This window comes from Andrena cerasifolii, chromosome 2 (assembly GCF_050908995.1).
Source record: "Andrena cerasifolii isolate SP2316 chromosome 2, iyAndCera1_principal, whole genome shotgun sequence".
Taxonomy (NCBI): Eukaryota; Metazoa; Arthropoda; class Insecta; order Hymenoptera; family Andrenidae; genus Andrena; species Andrena cerasifolii.
Window position 1 is genome coordinate 13772150 of NC_135119.1, and position 23611 is coordinate 13795760.

The 23611-nt window shown below is 38.8% G+C and overlaps 1 protein-coding gene across 1 annotated transcript in view; it reads left to right on the forward strand.

Annotated features, from left to right (window-relative positions):
* Cap (Cbl-associated protein) overlaps positions 1–23611 on the forward strand; it is a 181733-nt gene that overhangs the window by 141696 nt on the left and 16426 nt on the right. The window contains exons 21-22 of the mRNA XM_076807232.1: positions 149–5263; positions 7851–7910. Of these exons, the coding sequence (XP_076663347.1) occupies positions 149–5263; positions 7851–7910 (5175 nt within the window). The remainder of the gene's footprint in view (positions 1–148; positions 5264–7850; positions 7911–23611) is intronic.

Below are 23611 nucleotides of genomic sequence, written 5' to 3' on the forward strand. Positions count from 1 at the left end.
ATCTTCACGCTGTGCAGGAAAACAAAAACCAGCCTCCACCAGCTTCAAAACGATATCCTTTCCTTGAACAGTTCTGGTGAGAGGGTACAGCGAATGCCGCGACACTCCAGCGAAACGCGACAAAACGATATCAAACCTCTGTCCACAGACGATTCTGATGTCGAGTATTTCCCTATCTCGCCCACTCTGACACGGATTCGTGTCCACCGAAAAAGCGCCCCAGCCGCTGCGGCCACCGCAGCGCCTGCGCCCAGCATTTCTTCGCGGTACAAGCAACCACCGTTCGGGCAGAATCCAACCGCCAAGAAAATGGACTTAGCTGTCGCGAAAACGAGTTCCGCCAGAGACTATTCCAATCCGCACGCTAGAACATTTTCGTTCACCAGACCGCCGTCTCCGCCTCGGAGGGAGTCGTCGCGAAACAGCAAGACGCTGAGGTTGTACGCCAAGCAGCGCACACCGGACTCGGCGCAGAGTTTCAAAGCGCGGCACAAGCAGTGTTTCGCTGCTGACAATGCGTGCAACATCGGCGCACTGAAGGAACGACTTTGCAGTAACCTGGAAAGGCAGAGGAAGAGTCGAGAATGCTTTCAGAATTCCAGTCTCCTTCGTGCGTCGTCCAACAGCCCAGCCCCATTGCGCCCGAAACTTTCCACTGGATTGTCCGCCAGCTTGACGAAGAAGAAGTCGGAAGCCTGCTTGTCGCGAAGTTTCCCCGACGCGGGTGCGGAGAAGAGTGCAACTCTGTCGACGGGGAAAGGCAGACATCGGGACTGCAGACCGATGTCTTCGTCCTGGACCCCTGAGAGCGGATTTTCTGCGAGGTCTAACGCGAGACGTGTGTCGGATGATAAATCGTCGGTCGCGAAGCTGGGTGGAAAGTATGTAACTCCAGTTACGGCGAGGTCAAAAGAAAGATTGCATTTTGGGGATGGTGTTTGTCACTCCGTGTCCTGCTTGAAGAAGGACGGCGCGAAGACGCGTTTATTGAAGAGAGAACAGGAACTGTTATCTAAGAGACTCGTTAAATCGACCGCTGATTTATCGTCTTCGGTGGAAAGTAAGAGAGTTCTGCAGAAGTGCCGAGAAAGGGAGGCGAAAGGCATTCAAACGAAGATACTGCCGACAGGAACTGTTGTTAAAAGTTCAACGACGTTGTACAGTTCGGCGTTGAACAATGGAAAAGCGAAGAATCCTTATGATAAGTCTTTGAAAGTAGTGGTAGCGATATCGTCGAAGGGGCAGGAGATTCTGAATAAGTCAACTGACTCACCTTTAATTACGAAAGCAATGGCAACGCCGTCGTTGAGGTCTTCTTCCGCGACTTCCTCGCCATCCCTCACGCGCAAGGCTGTTTTAATGGATATCAAAAAGCCAAGAACGATAGTCAAGCAACCCGACAAAGTGGCTTGTAGCAGGGAGTGCACGCAGTCATTAACACCTTCCTCGGTAGCAATTAACGACGCAAATAGGAGAAAGAGGCTTAGAGAGAGGTCTGAAACTATTGTTAAATCAGTCACGCAGAAGCCTGAAACGATAAGAGTGAATCCTAGTTTAAGTAAAAAGAAGGTCGATGTCAGGAAGAAATTGAAGAAAGAAAAGAACGGAGTGGCCACGAAGGCGAAGAAACTCACAAGTAGACAGAAAACAGGCACAGAGAACGGGAACCTTAAAAAAGACAACATCGAAAACGAGGAGCCGAACGTTAGACGCAAGTCTTCTAACTTAAGCGTGCAGTCACCAGCGCTGACTATAGAAGAAATTAAAAAGCATCAAGAAGCGACACGGTCCGATACATTTTTCCAGAATCTCTTTTTAAGGTCTATTCCCTCGGTTGCATCGAGCCAGAACATTTCTTCGAAGAAGTCCATAGTCTGCGAACGTGCTAGGATATACCAGGAAAGCATCGTCAGGGAAGGCTACAGGTCCGAGCCATCCCTGAAGTCTCTCAGCATATACTTAGCCCACAAGCGTCCAGTGTCGAACTCGAAATTCAAAAATTGGGAACGCGAGAGTGTTTCTTCCAGAAGCTCCAGTCCCTACGGTGTCAGCTGGCCCGGCAGGTCTGTGTTTCAGAAAGTAAGCAAGTTCGACAGCCTGATGGGTATCAACGATTTTGGTTCGTCGATGATTCTCCGGAATCGAAGTCCAGATTCGGCGAGGGAGCGCATCAAGGAAAGAAGTTTAAGCGAGCCACCCCTGAAGACCTCGTCGGAATGCACGGACTCGAGGCCCCCGTCGTCTCGCGCCTCTTCGCCCTCCCCAATTAGGTCGCCCGCCTTTCGGCGCATACGAACCTTGAAGCAGGACAAGTCAGACGCCCCAAGTTCGATTACAATGAAGAAAGTTCGAGCCAGAAGCGCTGGCGAGGCTGAGGAATTGCAACGATCCAAGGCGAGGTTTGGATCTAACTTGTCACTGGCCAGAAGCACGAACTCCTTTTGTACATCGCCAGTGGATCGTGAAGAATATCACCAGTACGTGGTGGAATTGTTGCACGACAGAAAGAAGTCGGAAAGGTATAAAGAGCTGCACGACTTCTACTCGAGCCTCGAAAGGCTGGGCGAGCTGGAAAGGACATTCTCCTCTAGCGATTTACGGCCGAGAATGAGGAACGAAGAAATCATAGACTACGATCGCTGGAAGAGTATAAGATCGCAGGAGAAGGCTGAAATCGAATTGAACGCGCTCTACGGAAAGTTACAGGCAGTGCAGAAGGACAAGGATTTTTTGTTTAGTACCAAGGACGTGCATAAGTTTAAGTGGCACGGTGACTGCGGCCTGAGATGTAAGGAGCGCTCGGTGGAGAACATTATACAACACTTTAGGAAACTGCAAACAGAAGGCAGCGAACTGGAGTCCTCCAGGCGAAAAGAGATTTCATCGCGGAAGGATACTTACAAGCCTCTTTGGCGAGGTTCGTCGGTGATAAACGTGGCCAGCACGATGCAAAGAAAGGCGGAAGGTGATCGGAACATCGAGAAATCGTTGGATCATTTGGACCAGCCATCGCTGCAGAGGAGTCTCGGCGGGAGTAAAAAGTTCTGGAGCAGTTTGTCCATCGAGCAGGTGGCGACCTTGAAGAAACAGTTGAATGAGATTTATGGAAGTGACAATTTACAGAAATCCGCATCCCCGGCATCCTCGAAGGCGAGTCCCGAGGTCCGCGAAGAAGAGAAGGTCGCAGACATCGTCGTCGAGAAACGTGATTCCCTATCCAAGTATGAAATCGTGGTGCCACCTGAAACGGAGTCGGTGGATGGTGTTCGAGACGACGGGAAGGGGCTTCACGTCCGATGTCATTCGATGATTACAACAGATACATCTCCGAGTGATCAAAAGTCGCCCTGCAGTCGGCCGGAGTCGACGCTGAAAAGAAGCGACTCCATAAGTCATGGGAAAACTGTGGAAAAGTCCGAGTTGGACAGAACTGCAACGACGTCGATGAGTGAGTTAGAAAAGAAGAGGCTTTCAGTGACGCTTGGAAAGGAGGTTCTAGATAAAGTGTCGCACAGAAGAATGTCGGCGCCATTAGCCCCTCGGGAGACTCGGGGTAGCATAGCTGCAGCATTGGCGGCCAAAATGGTCCCAAAACCAGCTCGTATCTGTACCACGCCTAGCGTGACGAGCACCTCGCCTAGAAGCTGCTACTCCCTAGAACCGTCCTATACCGAAGATACAGCAACGGCTAAGGAAAAAAACGATTTTTTATTAGTTCTAACGCCCAGCAACAAGAGCCCGGGTGACAGGCAACGAGTGGAAAGCGTGCTGGAAGAATGGTCGAAGAAACCGCCACTTTTGGCGATGGCATTGCCCGAAGGTAACGCGCAGCCGAAGATAAGTTTGAACTCTGGCAGCGAACTGGACAGTACGACAGGAAGTTCGGAGACGTCAGTGGCGACAGTCATTCAAAGAAGCGTCGAGCCTGAAGGTGTTCCGAAGAAGATCGAGTTCTTCGAACGGACCGAGAAACTGGGGTCTGATCAGGATCGTGGAAAATCAGACGCGATGAAGCCAAGACCTGGACGACTGTCTTCGTCTCAGAGTTTCGCTGATTTGAAAGAGCTATTCGGGGAGACGGAGTCAGCGAAATACGCCACTTTGCCAGTGCCAGGGTGCAAGGCACGGTCGATCTCTCCGAGAGGAGCGGCCAGGAAAAGAAGAGGAAGTAGCCCAACGCGGGAAGCGGATGCTAGCACGCGACAGTCGTTCCACTCTTGTTCACGCGACCGTGAACACGATAGGCCGCATAGCGTCAGTCCGTGTCGCGCGACGGCGCGATCAGATTCATCCTGCAGCCTGGACAGCATTTGGCAGCGGAGCTCCTCGCCGGATCCTGAGAAGTATTGGCGCGCCTACTTGAAACTCGTCAAGAACGGCACCGTGAAGCGGCTCAGAGTTAGATTCGAAAGCGCTGAGGACATATCCAGTAGCAGGCTTAGGGTGGTTCCAGCGCCCAAGAGGTTCCAAAGCGACCCGGAACTAACGCGGAGCCTCCTCAGGAAGGTCGACGACAGCAAACATTTACTGAAGCCCCACGAATTCGCGGATGTAACCTGGCTGCGCCGGAAGTACGAGCCTCGAAGGGGGAGGATTCGACGAAGGGGCGAATCACCACCTATCCCGCGGGTGCCCCTCAAACGGGAGGACTTATCGATGCCTCATATCGATGTGATCAGCAAAACAGCGGAGCTGAAGGATTCCGTGGCATCTACAACTGTCACGAATGCTGTGGCCAGGAAGGCAGAGACCGAGGAGCTCGAGGCAAAGAAGCCGGTTGGTCGGATGAGGAAGAAGTTTGAGAGGTTCTCGACGCAGAAGCCGTCGATTTTGGGCGAGATGTTCACCTCGTCACCAGATGTCCACGAGCTGCGCGATATCGCTCCTTATCTGGCTGGTCGCTGGGTCGCGCATAGGTATCCCAGTAGACGCGATAACATGCGCTCATTATCCTCGCCGCCGGACCTGGCTGGCAGACAATCTTCGGCGAAAAATGACGCCGCTTCGAGTGCATCGAAAGCAATGACTGGCAGCGGGAGCAGAGCATTGGGCAAAGTGCGCGTCGCTTCGTCGAAAGGCCCGTCGTCGATATTAAAACAGCCTGATGCTTTTGCTAATCAACCATTCGATCCTGATAAGCATAAACCAAGGTTTAGGTATCAACCACCTCCTCCGATACCTCCGTCAACCGTCAGACAGAAAGCCACGTCTTGGTGGTCACCAATTCCGATCTACACAGCTCGGCCTACTGTTACTTTTGAAGGTCTGAATTTTCATCACCGATAGTACGCTCTTGTTCCTCCTACTCCTCTATGAACAACGGCGAGCAGATGTTTCAGCATGTAATCGTGCGTTCAGCTTTGCTTTTGTACACTTTCTAAGTAAATAGTAAGAACTTTCGTACTTCACGTATCATCTGAAGCTTTTTTTATCATTATTAGAAAGACGTTCCCTTTTTTATATTTTATTGCTTCTTCGTTAATGATGTGGTATTTTTTCGGTCGCTAATCTGCGTTTACAGTTTTGTATGGTTGTATTGTTACTGAAAGAACGACGTTTCTTTAAACAATTCCAAAGAACTGACACCTACAAAGTCTAAGCTACCGGCGAAAAGTTTCGAAGCACTTACCGATTGTTATTAAAATCACGTCGCATGACAAATATCTTTCGAATTCAAAGTTCACAGTTTTAGTGGTGATTGGAGTGCTTCTGATTCCCCTTAATATTTAATCACGCCAAAGGATTTCTTACATTTGTTTATTTCGGGATACAATCCCTGCTTCCCTCGATTCATAGAGTGCCTCCAAACTTTTCGTCAATAGTCTACATGGAATTTCAAGGATAATTATCTTATTTAAATGTGGAAATTTTTTTGAGTAAGTTTTTTTGTGCTTATGATTGAGATTTCTATTTCTCCTTTTTTATGATAAAATTAAATTTTTTCAATGGAATTTATATCATGTTAATTTATATCATTATCAAAGTTTTTCATGATACAAGTTAGTTTTTATTTGAATGTTTGAAGCATTTTTTATATCTGTGTCTTATTCAGAAAATGTACTTTTCATCGCGTATTGTTAAATTCTGTTCTAAAGTGGACAAATATTGCTACTCTTATGTAATTCTATAAATTCAATCGATGTAGTTTAATCTTATGTTCAAATTTTATCACCCATTCTTCGTAGTTACATGCAAAGAATTTTTAAAACTTCCATGTTCTCGTTAGATAGTACAATTTACAGTTTCATTTTTCTCGACTTTAAAATTAATCCTTCGTAAAGCACACCAAATTACCAGTACTTATTTTAAAATCTTCAGCAATCATTCCAGTACTTTAACACTTATTAATAAAATTCGAAATTTGATATTCCATTTTTAAATAATACTGACTTGCATTCATAATTAAATACAGCCACATTTTTATAAAATTCTTAATACAGTCTGCGCCAATTTTCCACAAAGTATATCCCTCGATATAAAATTTTATAACATTCTTCAACTTCGTTCTGTGATATCATTTTAGTTTTTTTTTTTAACATAGCGCTTAAAGGGATTTTTTGGGGGGCTATTTATTTAAGTTACAGTGTAAAAATGTCTCATTACTGCCTGCGAAACTCCCATAATACTCATCATTTTTAATTATTGTTGTAAAGTTACGTCGATTTTGTTGATACGACGACATAACTATGCAAAACTGTAAACTTCGAATCATGAAAGAAAAAATGATATGTTCTTGACGATAAAGCAAACAAAACTTATTTTAATAAGGATACATAGAGCTTCAGTTAAACTATATATTACGGAAATATCTAATATTTACTTAAAACATAAGCAAAAGTAAAATTAGATCTATAATTACAAGTTTATACTTATGTCCACTCTCTTGGTTTAATGGTACATATCCTACAAAAAAACTCCTTTCATTGATTTGAGTCTTCATTATCGAAAGTAATCATCTTCAATCTATTATAATATGAAATTCCGAATTGTTTTTATGGTGAACTGATAAATAATATAATTCTTCATAATAATACATTCTTTCGCATACACAATATTGGGCTTTTCAAATAATACCTACTTGTTTTCAATTTCAAAGATCTTACAGTACTTTTTTTTATCGAAATTCAGTAGAATGAAGTATTAAAAATTGAAGTATTATTTCTATATCCTCCCGTTGTTAATAGAAATTTTCGAAACAACGACGAAATGCCTAATTGTACTGAAACAACCTTTTTGTAACATCCATCAAAATTATTATACTACTCTTCCTCTGCAATCTTCTTCGTTAACCATATTTCCAAAAAACGTTCCTCTTAATTCTTATTTACATTTCCTGTTAAAATATCATTTTTCATTAAAAAAAAAACCATACCTAAGTGCCTAGTTTCATTGTAGCAATAGTTTAACATTTGTAACTTGTAACGCATCGTCGAGCGATAAATAGACGACAATACTCTCTAATTATACAACTTTACCTGAAATTCCAAATTAGAAGAGCGACATTTCCAAAGCGCAGAAACGAAGCAGCGGCAAATTTTCATTGTCCCGAACCTGCTCCCCTCCACTTATATCGTAACGCATTTAACCATTCTCAAAATACAATTAAACCGTTCACCCACATGTTTCTATTTTTTTTATATTTTTTTTTTCAAAAGCATCATCGTTCAAGTGGTTCGTTAGCGGACACCAATATCGATCGACGCCGAGCAAGAGAGTGTTTTGTTTGAAACCTGAAAGTTCGTCGAATGTTTACAGTGATCCTCCATGCTGAGTGATTTTTATTTCACCATTAATCGTAGTGCCGCTAATTATCATTTTCGTTTCTTTTTTTTTTTTTGGCTCGACCATAGAATACTCGAACGCGCCTCCGCCGCCACCAAAATCTCAACACTACAGAGAGGACTGCCAAGGTAACGCTACATGCTAATAATTTTCTTTTTTTTTTTTAATTTGTATCCATTACGCGGCTGATTAATTTGTTGCCGCCTCGTTCGTAGTCATAAACCAAGTCCGTGCTTCGAAGAACTTTGCGAGACATCCTGAATCGTGGCTTAAATCGATCGATCGATTCCTCGCTCGTTTCGACGGCGTTCAAATTATTTTCGCGGAACACACCCGTTCGAAAGAAACAGAGCATGGAAGTTGCTCGTCACGCATGGCATCAGGTGCAATCGTTTGCACTAAGGGGACCGTGCAATTGTTTTGCAATGGGTTGAGCATGGACGCTGTTACAAGAAAAAGAGCGAGAAACTGGCATGTATGTAGTAGTTTTGACTGCCGAGTTATACGTGCATGGTTAATGAAGGAGTTCGAGTACATTATAGGGAAATGTGACAGGGTCAGATTAAATGTGTTCGGGGATTCGGAAGTGTCTGGTTATACGCTGAAACGAGTGAAAAATGCATACATCACTTGAAACTGGGGACAGGAATCAGCACTGTCAAATTTTGCTTCTGGGTTTTAAATCGAAGCTGTCGGTATTGCAAGTGAATGTCTTCTGTACACCGCGTGTTATTTAAAAAATTTTAGTGGTTTATTGAATGGTGACTTCCTGTGAGAATGCCTAAGAAAGACGGGGTAATTTGATTTACAACGCGTTATTTAGGTGACTCGAAGCGGCTAATAGAAAATGCATGTCAGACGTCAAGGATTAAACCAGGAACTTTTACAAGAATGTAAAATCGATAGAGACGAGAATGGTAATTTCAATTGAATTATTGAGAATTTTATGTCATAAAGATAATTATAACATTCAGAATGAACGAACAATAAAGACACTTGCAGCGCCGAAATCGAAAATACTGTCTTGTCAAACATTTGTTACTCGTTTTAATATGTATTAGAAGCTTTGGAAGTTTTTGAATATAATTTTTTCATGTCTTACGCGCGAACGAGAAACCATGCGAAATGAGTAATTCTTGTCGTAGCGTATTGATTAATTATAAGTGCAATAATTAAAATGTTTTTAAAGGGTCTAGTTTATATAGGTGAATATAGTTCATGTAAGGGGAGAACTTGTGTGTGTTAATTTTTTTTTATACATTTAGAAATTTGCAGGAGTGTGGTAGAAGTAACGTGACTATTTTATCGCATGTTTAATTAATAAGTAATTAAGGACTTCACGGTTAATTACATGTATGGCATGTGACGTGTTAATCCGAGGACATACCTCGAGAAATTCGAAATTTGAAGACATTAATAAACTTATAATAATTCATATACAAAGTTTTTCGTAAAGCGATTAATGTGATTGTATTTAAAATTTAGGAACATGGTAAAAAAAATGGTTCACACTAAGAAATTTCAGTTGTGAAGGAGATATTTTGCGGTGAAAATTATTATTTCCCCATTCAGGGTGAAATTAATAAACCTATCTCTGTTGTCAATACACTGAGGATTGTTTAAAAAATTTGAAATGATGTTCGTTAGAAACTTTGCTAAGCAAAATGCTTTTCTTGAATGGAAAGGCTGATAGGATTCTGAAGAATTGCTACTTTGAACTCGGAACATTTATCCTGATTACATATTTAATACCCAGAGTTTCGGTAAGCTATTTTGAAAAAACATTTTTGCATAAAAGTGGACACTTTGTGAAGTCTTTGTCAACTGTCGAGAATTATCTGTTAAACGTAGGTAGGTACCTAAGTCCTGTGTAGGTACACAGTACAAAGAATATATATTATATAAATTTATCTGTAATATTTAGGATTGTGTAGGAGTGTATATTTAGGATTCCAGCTCACTTATGACTAACTGCTGACATTTGTCAATGTATTTACATACGCTTTGAACATATTGTACTGTGTTCTGACACTTTTTGAGATACGCTTGATGCCCTCGTTGCTCATCAAATGCACATAAAGCGGTACGTCTTTAAGATAAGGATTTGCCATTGAGGATTCATTAAGCTTAATCTAGAAAACTGTAACAGAACACTGTCTTTAATACATATTTTAAATATTAAAAAGGAAGATTCCACCAGTAGGACCATGTATAAATTTTATAAACGAATCAGAGTTAGAACCAGTGTTTAAAAATAAAAACAAGTTTCAAAATTTAGACATTCACACTGCATTTTAGTGTGCGGCTAAGATTTACTTTTTGCTGTAATATTTCCAAAATTCTTTCATTTTCGAAACACACATTTCACAGAGGAAATTTCGAGAAATAAGGTGGTACTCTTTATGTCATACTGTATTGCTCTGATTTTATAAGGAATTCCAAATTTACAGATTTTCTCTGAAAATTTGGGACCGAAATTCGCAAAAATATCGAAATACACTCTATATCTTCGCAAAAATATCGAAATATACTCTATATCTTCGCAAAAATATCGAAATATACTCTACATCGTCAATATTTTTGCGAATTTCGGCCCCAAATTTTCAGGAAACATTCATGACTCGTAAACTGTAAAATAATTTCTTTACCAAATGCTAGATCTAATTAAAAGAAGTAACTTTTGTCTCGAAACTTTTTTCCTATCTCTTACAGTTCCCGAGTTATAACACAAAATCGAAAAATAGCCGAATTTTCAGGGATTAATTTCACCCCCTTCGAGTGAATTTGGGCAGCAATAAAAAATTGCGTTGCAATCAGGAGGAAATCCCCTACATATTCACAAAGTTTCAGAATTTTTGAAACTTCCCTTATTAGTAACATCTTATATCTACTTCTCACCTCCCATTATTAATGTCCACGCGAATTCACATTCTTGTAGTTCATGAATTTCAAAAGGAGTTTGAAAACGTCAGACGCGTTCGTTTAAATTCCATCTTTGCCGAAGTTATCGGTTACTTCCGCTTTCTACGTACAAGCTATAAAATTAGACGGACGCACGTCACATTTACACCGATTGTGCGCGCAGGCTTATCTAATCTCTGAAAACGATTGATACCAGCGTAGGACGACATCTGGGCGACATTTTTATCGATAATCTGTTCAGTGGAGTAGCAACTTCGAAGTTGTTTATTGCAAATTGGCTGAATTCCAGCCGATGTCGCGCCAGTTTCTTATTATAAGTTTGCAGCCCCCAACTGGCAGTACATTCGAGAAACAAAATTCTAGTAACTCGACAAATTTTCCTTCAAGCACTCAAAGTTTAAACGAACTCCCTCGCCTCGACCTTGTGTTCACTCACTGTGAATATATTGTTTCGCTCGCGAGGCAGTGATGTAACAATTTACGCGGCTCTGTTAATGCAAACGCGTTACAAGCTTGTAAAATGTAAAATCACTTCGAAAAATGAAATTTATACGTACAGTGTGATCGCGGTGGTGAAAATTTATATTGATAAAGCGTTCGGTCACGATGGAGATGAGGTGTGCGTGCGTGCAGTGCTAAAATTATCACCGACGTATCAAAATTGCAAATAGCTGTCGGGAGAATATGAACATCGAAATGGTATTTTCGTGCTTCACGCAAATTAGATGAGTAATTAGTTGCAAGACCGAACGGAGCACAGCGTGCAACGTGGTTAGAACTCAGAAGCAGTAATTACTGCTTTATTGTATGGTGTCGTGAGTCGAAGTAATAAAATAGTACTGCTAAAACGTAAGCTTACGAGACTACAACACTTCACATTCTGCGTATTTGCTTCCAAGAACATCTTGAATTCCAATCGTTTTCACTGGGGACAAGATTTTTTTTTAATTAATTATTCTAAGTCTTCTGAATTAATTAGAACCCTTTCAGACATCTTTATTTGCCAAACGATAGAAGAAGGCAAGTTACTAGATATCCACAGTTTAAATGAAAATGAAATTACAATAGGGTATGGAGGTTTATTTTATAGTTTGTAGTAGTTTGTAGTAAATATTCTGCGATATTTAAAGGTTTGTAGCATAGAGCAACGTTAATCAATTTTAATGAAATTTTAGGCGAACGGGTTTTTTTCATTTTCATTACAGGCGCAAAAAACAAGTTTAAAAAACAACCTTTATTATTTTTGTTGCTATTCCGATCAATTGCATTTTTTTCAAAACGACGAAACACGTCACTTAGAAAACTAATCCTTCTAGCTTCTCAAAAAAAAACTCACGTCGTTTGGACCAATTCGAAAAAAGTTATGCGATTTTAAAAGTTGTAAACTTTCTTTCGTCCGCCACTGTACGAATAGAAATTGGGTATTTTATAGAAGAATTCTTGTAAAAAATTGAGCGACTCATTTTCAAGTATGTAGTAACTCATTTTCTTATTCAGATAAAAAATAAGACATTTATTGGAACGTAGTAATTATAATTCTAAATATTCTGCATTTTTCTATCAATACTGATATAAACCTTCTTTATAAATGTAGAATTACTTTATTCTATAATTATACCAACCAGCACTTCATCTGCCTAATTTCAAAGCAAGGAATGAGAAACTGTTACTCACAATCAGATGAATAAATTATATGAATGCTCTGAACAAATCTACGAGTCACTGTATGTCCATTTGGAAACTGCCTTCAAATGGCGTTTATCACACGTATCAGACTTAATTCCGAATTTAGGAACTTCTCACGAACCTTCTGACTACAACCACTTCCGCGCTAAGATCGCAACTCATCGTACCAGTTAGGCGCTGAAAGCGCGATGAAGAACGTGCTGATGAACTGTTTTGTTCCTTCTTACGAGTTCTACTAATTAATTAACTTTATTCGTGTAATTTTGAACAACCCGTGCATGAATATGTATTATATGAGATAATGAATCTTATTTGAGGGGTAACATACCGTCAAGGACCCAGTTCCTGATCAGAATCCAATTCCTGGTCAGTTTAGGAAAATAAACCAAATAATAAGCTTATTATGATACAAATTTGTTTTAACAAAATGCTAAATAATTATGAAGTGTTTTGAAATTTATACGCAAAATTTGATAGCTCATAGTAAAACGTGTGAAGGTGATCAGAAACTGCTCCCTTTGCGTTTTTCACTTTCAAAGTTAAATTGTAAAATAATTATCAATATGTGTGCACTTTTTCTAATACCAAATTAAAAATAAAACATAGATTTACTGAAGTAGCAAAAAATCTTTTAAATTTGGTTAAATTTTCCCTTTACACGCTTAAAAATCCGCGGTAGTTACTCTTAAGTGATCAGGAAGTGGGTCCTTGACGGTACACCTGGACAGTTTGAAGAAAAAAACAAGTGGCTTCAGCTTTCTGCAGATTCTTCAAGTATAAAATCTTGAGAACATGTTGCTGAAATATAGGGTAAAGGACCCAATTACTGACACCTAACCAGTTACTGTCACCTTAAGCTATTTTACTTAAAATAACGAACAAATAAACGTTGTAAAGTCATACATAAAAAGAATTATGTAATTCAACCTATAATCTATACTATAGATTATACACTATAGTTTATTTATTCGTTATTCTGAGTAAAATAGCTTAAGGTGACAGTAATTGGTTAGGTGTCAGTAATTGGGTCCTTTACCCTAAATAATTAGTGAAGTTATTTTAAGCACACCACCTCTTTAACTCGCAAATTAAAACTCAACTTTTTGTCTTCTGACAATGTATTTATTTAGGAATCCGTGACTGTGGTAAAATATTGCATAACTGTTTTAGTCCAGAAAATTTTTCTACTGAATTTGTAACCACTATTTTTTTTTTTAAATTATATTTCTTAAGTCATTGGGTACAACGTTCGCGAGATTTGCCCCATTTTTCGTAGAAGTTTGTTCTAAAAGACCTTGGATCCGTGTAGTTTTAATCAAACCAATTTAATCGATTCAAGTTAAAATTCTGACGGCCGCTGCCACGTGATGCGTGATCTTACTCCTTTAGTCGCTGATTCACGGTTCGTTCCCTCACTCTTTTGACGCTTAGATCTTATGTCAAATATCCATTACGATATCTAGATTCGTATTTTTAGCCGACTTCAAAAGAAAAGAGGTTTTCAGTTCGATGTGTATGTATTATATTTGCCGCGAATTTATACGTAACCACTGGGTCGATTTTCATGAAACTTAGTGCATTTAGTTTAGCTGGAATCAACTTAGGCCTTGAAGAAAGAATTCTCAAAATCGGATAAGTACTTGTGAAGTTACACCAAAAATAAGAAATCTGTTTTATTATTAACACATTGTATGTGTTACATATGCTTGGTTGGATCAAGTTCACCGATAACAAGGCCATCTAGGATTATTACCCTACTTAAGGCAACGTATGCTTGTCCCTAGGGTTTATACAAAAATCGACTTTTGAAAAAAACCGGTTTTCGAATTCCACTATTCCCAAAAAAAACCGGTTAAACCGGTTTTCGAATTTTCACAAAAAAATATAATTAAAATAGTAAATAAATATTTGTACATATTTTAAAATTTTTTAGTTCGCTTAATATTATGGAATTACAAAAATATGACAATAAAATATACTCTATCTATACAAAAGCAAAAAAAAAATTAAAATGACTAAAATCCGTACAAAATGTAAATCTTTTAAAAGGTGGTACCCAATTATTAATCTTTATTCCATTTAGTATTTTTTTAAATATGAACTCATGAAGATTAGATTTACAATAAACTGTTAACTTGTACAAAGTGTTTGTATCCGAGGCGATTTTAAGTCAAAATGTTAACGTTTTTAATTAAATAATTAATTCACTTCTGCATATTAATTCTAGTATATAACACCAGTTTTTTAAAATTTAAAACCCGATTTTCGAATTTTACAAATTTATAAATAAAAACCGACAAACCCTGTCCCTTTGCAAGTAGTGCTCCTCGCCCACTGCACTTACTTTCACAGTAACTCACCTAATAAAAATATGCAAATAAAATAAAATTAAAAAAGAATTAAACCAACTTCCAAATGGCTAAGAAAAGCGTCAAATAATCTTATTAAGTCAAATCAGTTAATTTAAAAAAAAAACGCGATTGGCGCCGATATCGAAAAGTATAAATTGATATTTACTAGCCATACTATTAAGAAAGTAATAAGAAAAATTATTTTACGCATTTCTTAGCCATTTTTGGGTCGGTGTAATCTTCGAATAATATTCATAGCATCTTCATACATCTGAAAATTAACCATTATTCATTTATTATTTAGGCGCTTGGAGCTCCCACTTTTAATAAATCATAAACAGCCGATAACTAGTTATGCAGTCTCCGGTGATTGAAACGATATTGTGCACGCAAGGCTGGCCCCCATGAAAACTTACGTGTTTCGGGTGAAAATACGGATGTCACGGGATCAGCAGCCGTAGCGGGAGGTGGCGGGAGTGCGAAAACCGTCGGCGAATTCGCGCGAGCACCAGACGTTCGGCGCGCTTCTTTCGCGGCAGAGGCCTTCGTCGTTGTACCAGACGCCCAAGAAGAACCGTTGCCCGCGTGCGGGGTGCGCACGGTGTTCGCCACGGCACAACGTGGACACGCGATACGTTTATTGGTCGCAGAACGATTATCGCGCCTAGGCACGTTCCCGCGGTTCCGTTCGCTTTTCCGTCGACGCGCTCTTCCGTCGCGTTCAGCCTCGATCTTCGCGCGGCAGTGTCTACGCCGCAGTGCGCGCGTGAAAAGTCCCCAAATTCGCAAGCGAGCCTGACACACCCGAGGAACTTTCATCGTGAAAGTGAAATGCTTGAGCACGGAAAATTGTAGTTACTTGTAAGTGTTCGTAGGAGCTAAAACCGTCGATCAGCATTTCAGAGTGCAACGTTGAGGAAGTTGTACGGAGCATCGATACGTGAACAATGGGGAACGTGAGAAACGTGAACTTAGAAATTGTGCTTTGAGCTGTTTTAGAGCCCGAGTGGAGGAGCTTCTATTTGTTTCGCACAATGCACAGTATAATGGGGATTTGTAGAGTGGAGTAGTATTGCTGGGTTGTTTTGTAATTGACGAGATCGAAAGTGTTGTTTCGTTGCATAGGTGTATGAAAACGGTGTGAATACGATGGAGAGCCGAACGGTTCAAATTTTCAAGCGTACGTGGGCAAGGTCATCGCGAGCAGCGTAGTAAGAGCTTAATCAGTCCATGCCTTGAATCCTAATTAGGAGCTCGTGCACGGCATAGCTCTTCTAGACTACGTATGACAAGTTTATATGAGGGAACTTAACGGGGAACACGTGACGAAATTGCGGTCAATTGTATGGAGATGCACCGTGTTTCCTGAATCCATATAGTTACGTCCTATGCCAGTAGAACGCGATCATGAAGTGTACTGTTTCGTTCAAATTATTTTTCGGTGGTGTTGCGAATTTTTTTTTTCGGAGTGTGATTATCGATAAAAAAATATGACGAATCACTTATCCAAATGCAAACATGAACGTGATACCGATAATGTAGCACTGACATTGCCATTCAGTAATGCGGCTACTGATAAGAACTATCGATATTGGGATTTGTGGCATATGCCAAATGACATGTTTACACAATATTCAGGTACCTCGAAATTTCAGTAAAATTTCAGATACCGTGGCTGAGAATCATTTTAGTTGGGAAAATCATTACCTAAATTATATTATAAAATGACAATTTCAGCATTTGTCTGTGCTCCAATTGACAGTTTTCCTTACTTCTTTTTTTAGTTCTGTATATTCAAAACTAATTTCAAAATCTATTGAACCTTTATGATTCATTTACGAATTCTCGAAATTTCAGTAAAATTTCAGATACCGCGGCTGAGAATAATTGTAATTGGGAAAATCATTACCTAAATTATATTATAAAATGACAATTTCAGCATTTGTCTGTGCTCCAATTAACAGTTTTCCTTACTTTTTTTTTTAGTTCTGTATATTCAAAACTAATTTCAAAATCTATTGACCCTTTATGATTCATTTACGAATTCTCGAAATTTCAGTAAAATTTCAGATACCGTGGCTGAGAATAATTGTAATTGGGAAAATCATTACCTAAATTATATTATAAAATTACAACTTCAGCATTTGTCTGTGCTCCAATTGACATTTTTTTCTTTCTTTTTTTTTTAGTTCTGTATATTCAAAATTAATTTCAAAATCTATTGACCCTTTATGATTGCTAGTTTCTCGAATGAAATATCCCAAGATTTAGTTTGAATATTTTACAGAACCAAGGAATTGGAAATCAACGTTCTCTGATTAATCATGATATTGTGAAAACATTTTTAATTGGTATATGCACAATTAACTTGCTAATTATTCTCGCGAATTAATTGATATTTACTTAACGGGTTTATTACAGTAAACTAGAATGATCCAAAGAGCGTAAAGTAGAGAAACGAAAGAACTAATGACTAAAAGAGTTTAACACAACGATGTAAAGAAATACTCAATTTCAGCATTGTCAAGCCTGAAAAGATTCCTATTTTGGTACGAATAGGAATTTCTGAAACACAGCTTATAAATAAGAAAAATGTTGCTTTAAACACCGTGTAACTAGGAAATATTAATTACCATTAGTTTAGATAATAAGCTCGTTAAAAACCTCTAGTAAAGCGTCAACTTTAATTGGAATTACGTGAACACCATTTAATCAGTCTGTATACACTGTTCTGTAATTGTTCGCCATCTTTCAGGTTCTTTCTGTATTCCATTGACGGTAGAAGCTTCTATTTTTTGCTGTTCAGAAATACGAAAAAATTATTTTTGACATTCCACGCGTGCTGTATTCACTTTCCAAGAAGTGAATCATATGAAACACATCGCAACTAAGAAAACGGAGAGAGAAATATGAAAAAGGGAATACAATGGTTGGATTAAATTCATTTAATTAAAGACTTATAGAAGCCAATTTCTGTAATTACGAGCGACGATAGCCACCTTTTTGTTATTCTCACTTTCAGTTGATTCATCTTTGAACAGTATTACTGTATATAGACTCATTGTCTGATAAGAATACATAATCTGAATCCACAATAAGAAGTATGCTTCAAACTCTTCCATGCAGACAGGCATACGCTGTTATAAACTGAAAAGCACAGCTCAGAACGCTTGATAGCCTTGATTCCAGTTAATGTTTTCTCCTTTGCAAGTAGTTCCTTCGTTATTTTCTGATACTAATTGCAGCAAAAGGTGCTCATCGTTACGTAGTATTAATACAGAATCGTAACGTGAAAGCCCGTCTAAAAAATTTTTTTTGATTGATTCATGGACAATTGATGCATTGTAATTTGCTATCGTTTCAAAGTACTTAGGTACTGTAAATGTCATCTCTGTAAAATGTGCTATAACTCCGTCTACATTCGTACTTGTTTGTTATGGTTTATTTACAAGGCCTGAGAGTTTGAAGGGAGGATGTAAAGGACGGTGTAAAACTGGTAGGGTGAGTTTCGAGGGATTTCAAGTGCGGGAAGTGGACTGGAGCATCTAAATTCTAAACTCTTCACCTCGACTGCAGCTTGAGGATAAAAAATGCAATTTTTCAAAAAAATCAAGAAAGTCAGAAAATTCTGAAACTTTGTGATTATGTAGAGGATTTCCTCCTGATTACAACGCAATTTTTTATTGCTGCCCAAATTCACTCAAAGGGGGTGAAATTAATCCCTGAAAATTCGGCTATTTTTCGATTTTATGTTTTAATATTTTATATGCCCCCCTTTAAATGTTTAAAAAATAGTCTTCCAAAATAAAAATTCCTTTTTTTGTTCGCCTTCATAAATAAAAAGTGTTCTAGAAGCATTTCAACTTTCAAAATTTAAGAAAAAAAAAGTTTTTTTTCAGTTTTTCGAACTTTCTTCGAAAACTGTTTGTCGCTCGAGAAAAAGCAATAAAGCATAAAAGATGCTCCTTGTCTGGATCTACAACTTCTGTTTGACATATTTTTTTATTTAAAGAATAACTCGGAGGATATTATATAAAATCGACTTCGCGAGCTGTTAAATAATGATCTAAAAGACCCAGGGGCACCCTTTCCCGTTATCCGATCGAGCTCAAACTTTACACGGATTTTTTTTAATTATTTTCAACTATTCTGGAGGGTGCCCCAAAGAAACTCTTGAAAAAAAAATTTACCAAGAGTGAATAAGAGCCACCCTAATGTACAGTAGTTATCGATAAATATCGCGCATCACTAATCTCCTATTTGGTTCCAACAGTTGATACTATACGTTTCCTATTTGATGCCATTACATTCCATACAGCGCGTTAACACGTACAATACCAATTTTATCCGGAAATAGTGGGAATTGCATTCGTTTTGACCGGTATACTTAAGATGATGGAAGTACTACGTTTTATAGTTGACCGTTCGGACACTGAAAGTTGATTAACAGTGGCCGTCTCACCTTTGACATAATGATCTGAACTATTATCTGCGATCGGCCGTGGCAACCCCAAGAAGCTGCTCCCTAACTGCTGGTTTACAAGCGTCAGTATTCCATTGACAAGTCGGTCGGGCAGCGTGTTGCATAAATTTACGTAAAGGCAGAAGAAGTGGATCATTAGAGTATCGTGATTCACGGTGAAATCGTTGCTCGATAAAAAGTTCCTTTCTTCCTCGTGAACAAACAGCTCTATGCTGCGCCTGGGGATGGCATTCCTCATTTGAATAGAATGCCAGTTATGAGTGTGCACGTAGCACCTTTCTCAAGGGAAAATCTCGCTCTGAGAGTAACAAAGTAACCGTGTTTCATCCAGCCCGACCACTTAATCTTAATAGGCACGAACCTCTGATCGCCTGTGAGCATTTTACGCTCAAATAAGGGTGAAGCCGCCTCGACTAATTCCGCCTCCTCCCTTCGGCGTTGAATCCCTGCGCGAAAGAAAACGGTCCTCGTGGGACAGGAGAAAGTGTTACGAGTTACGAGATACCTCGTCACATTTTCCCTTCTATCTGGTCACACGTTCGTTGCAAATTGACACGTTTCTTCCTCCCCGCTGGATAATTCACCGCCATTATAGTTGGTTCTAATGAAACAGTTTCCCACTCGAACTTCCTGAATAGCAATCAGAACCGAAAATTGGGTGATCATTGTAGGCAAGGAAATAATTTTACCTGGTGAATGAATCGAAGCCTCAAATCACTCTATAGAATTTCGTTAATAAAAATACTGGATACATTCCTGTCGGGAATTTTGTGTGTTGTAACATTTGGTGCGATGGTTTTCTAACGATTGATTTTCATTCAGCTAATTACGCAGCAAGTTTCCCTTGCAAAGCTGTCGGCTTCTTAATCCAGAGTGTTAAATCAAATATCGAGCATGTGGCTAGGAGAGTGTTAATTACGTTTGTCGACAGCACCGGCGTTTTTATAGTGTAATTATGGATATTAATTATAATCCTGTCGATCGACGATGTGCACGTTACCAAGTTTTCCAGAAACGACTACCGGTTGCTCAACCGAAGCACACTTTCCATTCTTCATCGTTGATTATCACGCAATTAATTCTGCACTTGATCGAAACGAGCGGAGAACGAAGTTTCTCCACACGGAACGTCTTACACTCTTACAGTATTCGCCTTAACAAGTTTCGCGTCTGAAAATACTGTTTCACTTTACCATTTTCTTATCCTCTTTCCTCGACTGGACTTACTACAGCATTATCACCGATTTATAAAAATTGAACTGTCACTTCATGTCGGGGAAGAATTATATCGTAATGGAGATATTTAATGATTTTAATTCCTGTGAAATATGTAGTACTTCTGATTTTATAATGCTTCTTAAATTTTTATTTTACTGCAAACTTATAGGAAATGTTACAATTTTACGTTCATTACTTATCTACTGAAATAGAACTGGAGTGACGGAACGAATAATATACGTTTCTTTAAATTAAAATAGTAGATATAGCACAAAGAAAGTGGTAGGTACTTAGTACGTAGTAGTGAAAGACTCGAGTAACGCTATGTACCTATAATTTAACTACACAACGCATTTAAATACAAACTAAATTAGTTACAGTTTAAAGACACTGAAAATAAAAGAAGAAGAAGGTGGAATAATAAAGGCATATATATTATAACACTTTTTATTCATATTTTACTTATTAATCCATTTCTTTTCCAATTTTTATGTTAATACCAAGTGTTCGTCTAAAAAAAGAACCCACAGCTAAAGCCAAAACATAAATAGTTCTTTTCAATATAAGTAGTTTCTTTTGTTTTATTATCACCGAGTTCGGTAGCCTCAAACTGCCTCACTGTCAGTATATAGTGTTATATCATTTATATGTTAAACGCACTTCATGAGGCAACAAAGAGCTGATTGAATTTCATTTACAATTAGACAGATACAGGCATGGAACGGTCATACGATATTTATACCCTGGTTTATATAACTGAACGCCGGCTTCATTTTCTGCAAACTTGAACTTTTGAGATTACTCACCATTGAAGTAGAGCAGCCATGCGTGCACGTAACGTGTAGCTCTTTCCCACTAGTTTCACTGCAAAAAGGCATAAATGTTTTCGAATTATCATTTTAATTGAACTTCTCCTCTTCCATCTAACGATGGAAACTTTCGGTTCTACGAAAATACGAAACGCAGATGTTGCGAACTTCCGGCAAGTTCTTATCCTGGTTAGATAGGGAATCTTACGTTAGCGTAATGTGCGACAGCCGTGACGTTCGTCAGGATCTTCGACAAACTTGGCTTTGGGACAATCCTTGTTTAGATATTCTAGTCGCAACAACTGTGTACACAGTATCAAAAGCATTAGTGTATATAAATCTGCGATATTATAGAAAGTAGAATGTGGATTTATGTGGTTTCTATAATATACAGTGACTCGCATTAATATTCGGACACTTTTTAAAATCGCATAACTTGTTTAGAATTGGTCCAAACAACTTGAGTTTTTTTGAGAAGCTAGATTGCTAACTGGCGCGAGTGTTCCTGATTTCTCCATATTTTTTGTTTCTCGAGAAATCAGAAATGAGATCATATTTCTTGAGAATTCTCGAGAATTCTCGAGAGATTGAAAAAGAATATTGCAAAAATTATATTTCTGGAATAATGTTGATAATATTTATCAAATACACAAGAAAACTTTAACTAAATAATTTTATTCCTGTATAATTTATACAAAACTTGTGTAAATGAAAAAATAGATATTAAATATAATTGGTAAATTTATTTATTTAATTCAAAATTTACTTTAAAAATTACTTTTTGATTTTAAAATTTATTTTTAAATAGCACAATGCGTCTAATGTAGCGTCGGCGAATCTATTTTTTTTTTGTGGCAAAATCTGTTACTGTTATATTTTCACGTTTTATATAAATCTATCTTGGCTGTTAAATGAAGAAATGCGTCTCTTGACCCTTTTGGAAAAAAATCTGGGTCGTGCAAAAATTTGATACGGGACACAATAGTCTTATCTCCTCTTTTCTATATTTCTTCTTTAATAGCCACAAGAAACTCATTAGGTACTTAATTCAGTGTACAATTTTTCTAAATTTTTAAACAAGAATTTAAGAGCACCTTCAGCAGTTAATAATATCGAATCTTCTGTACTGTGATTTTCTATTGGAATTCAGATAGGTTCTAATGTTATTAATAAGATGTATTATAAATTGTAGATGTGTTTATACGCTCGCGATTAACTAGTAATACATTCATTTACGAAAATAAATAAGATTTATAATATTTTTCCTAGACTTAAGTTTCTCGAGAATTTATAGTATTTCTCGAGAAATGGGAAATAAGCAATTATAAAATTTCCCCAGAAATTCTCGAGAAGGAGCACTACCCTTAACTGACCATAACGTTTGCAGTTTCACAAACTTCGTACACCGAGGGTGTATTACGTCACGTGCCAAATCTACAGTGTTCGCTTCGACACATAAACTTGTCATACAAGTCATAAACATCCTTCCAAAGAGAAATTCGTTCTTTTTTTTTCTTAGAATTATTTCTATACGAACTGGCGATTCTAGTGCTTGCAATAGAAACTCCTATTGTTGACCAATGAAAGACTGTGCGAAACTCGTGAAAATGTCGAACACTAGTTTGCCGCGCGTCGAGGACTTGGAGAAGAGTGCCCAGTGGACCAGTCTCGCGGAGGAGATCAACTATCTGGAGAAAATGTGTCACTTGAACAATCATCGCCACTCTAAGAAGCCAGTGTTGAAGTTCCATAATTACCAGAAACACTCGGTACCTCAAGTGCAAAAAGCGCTGTCCGTCTGGATAGAACCGAGCGGGGACACGAGCGAAGGTTTAGCGCCAAACAGTGAGCTCCCGAAGCCCGACGTCGGCGAGACGTATCCTTGGAGCTGGCGTCCTAAAACAGAATTCGAGAGGACTTATTTCTTCGACGATTACAGCCAGTGTAAGTTTCAGGATGACTCGCAGAAGCGATACGGTTCCTGTCCGTATAATCAATCGTTCAGCCAGAATAGAGAAAGTCAACGGTCTGCCGGATATCAAAAAGATCAGAGCCCGCTACTTCAGACAGATCAGTCCCGACGCCCCTTCGACGCAGACAAGTTCAGTCAAGTGTACAACAGGATTAACGAGCATTATGGTAGCGAGTCTAGTTACAGCGGAACTAGGGAAAGGCTTCACGAGATCTTCGAGCGCAACAGATACCTGAGAAGAAAGTTCTTTTCCAGCATGCCAGACAACGACGTTACGAACTATGCCACCGAGTTTCCTAAAGGCTTCGATAATAAAAATCCTGGCGCAGCTTCAAAATACACCAACAACGGATTCGGCAGCACGGAAACGCTCACCAGTCAGAGTAAC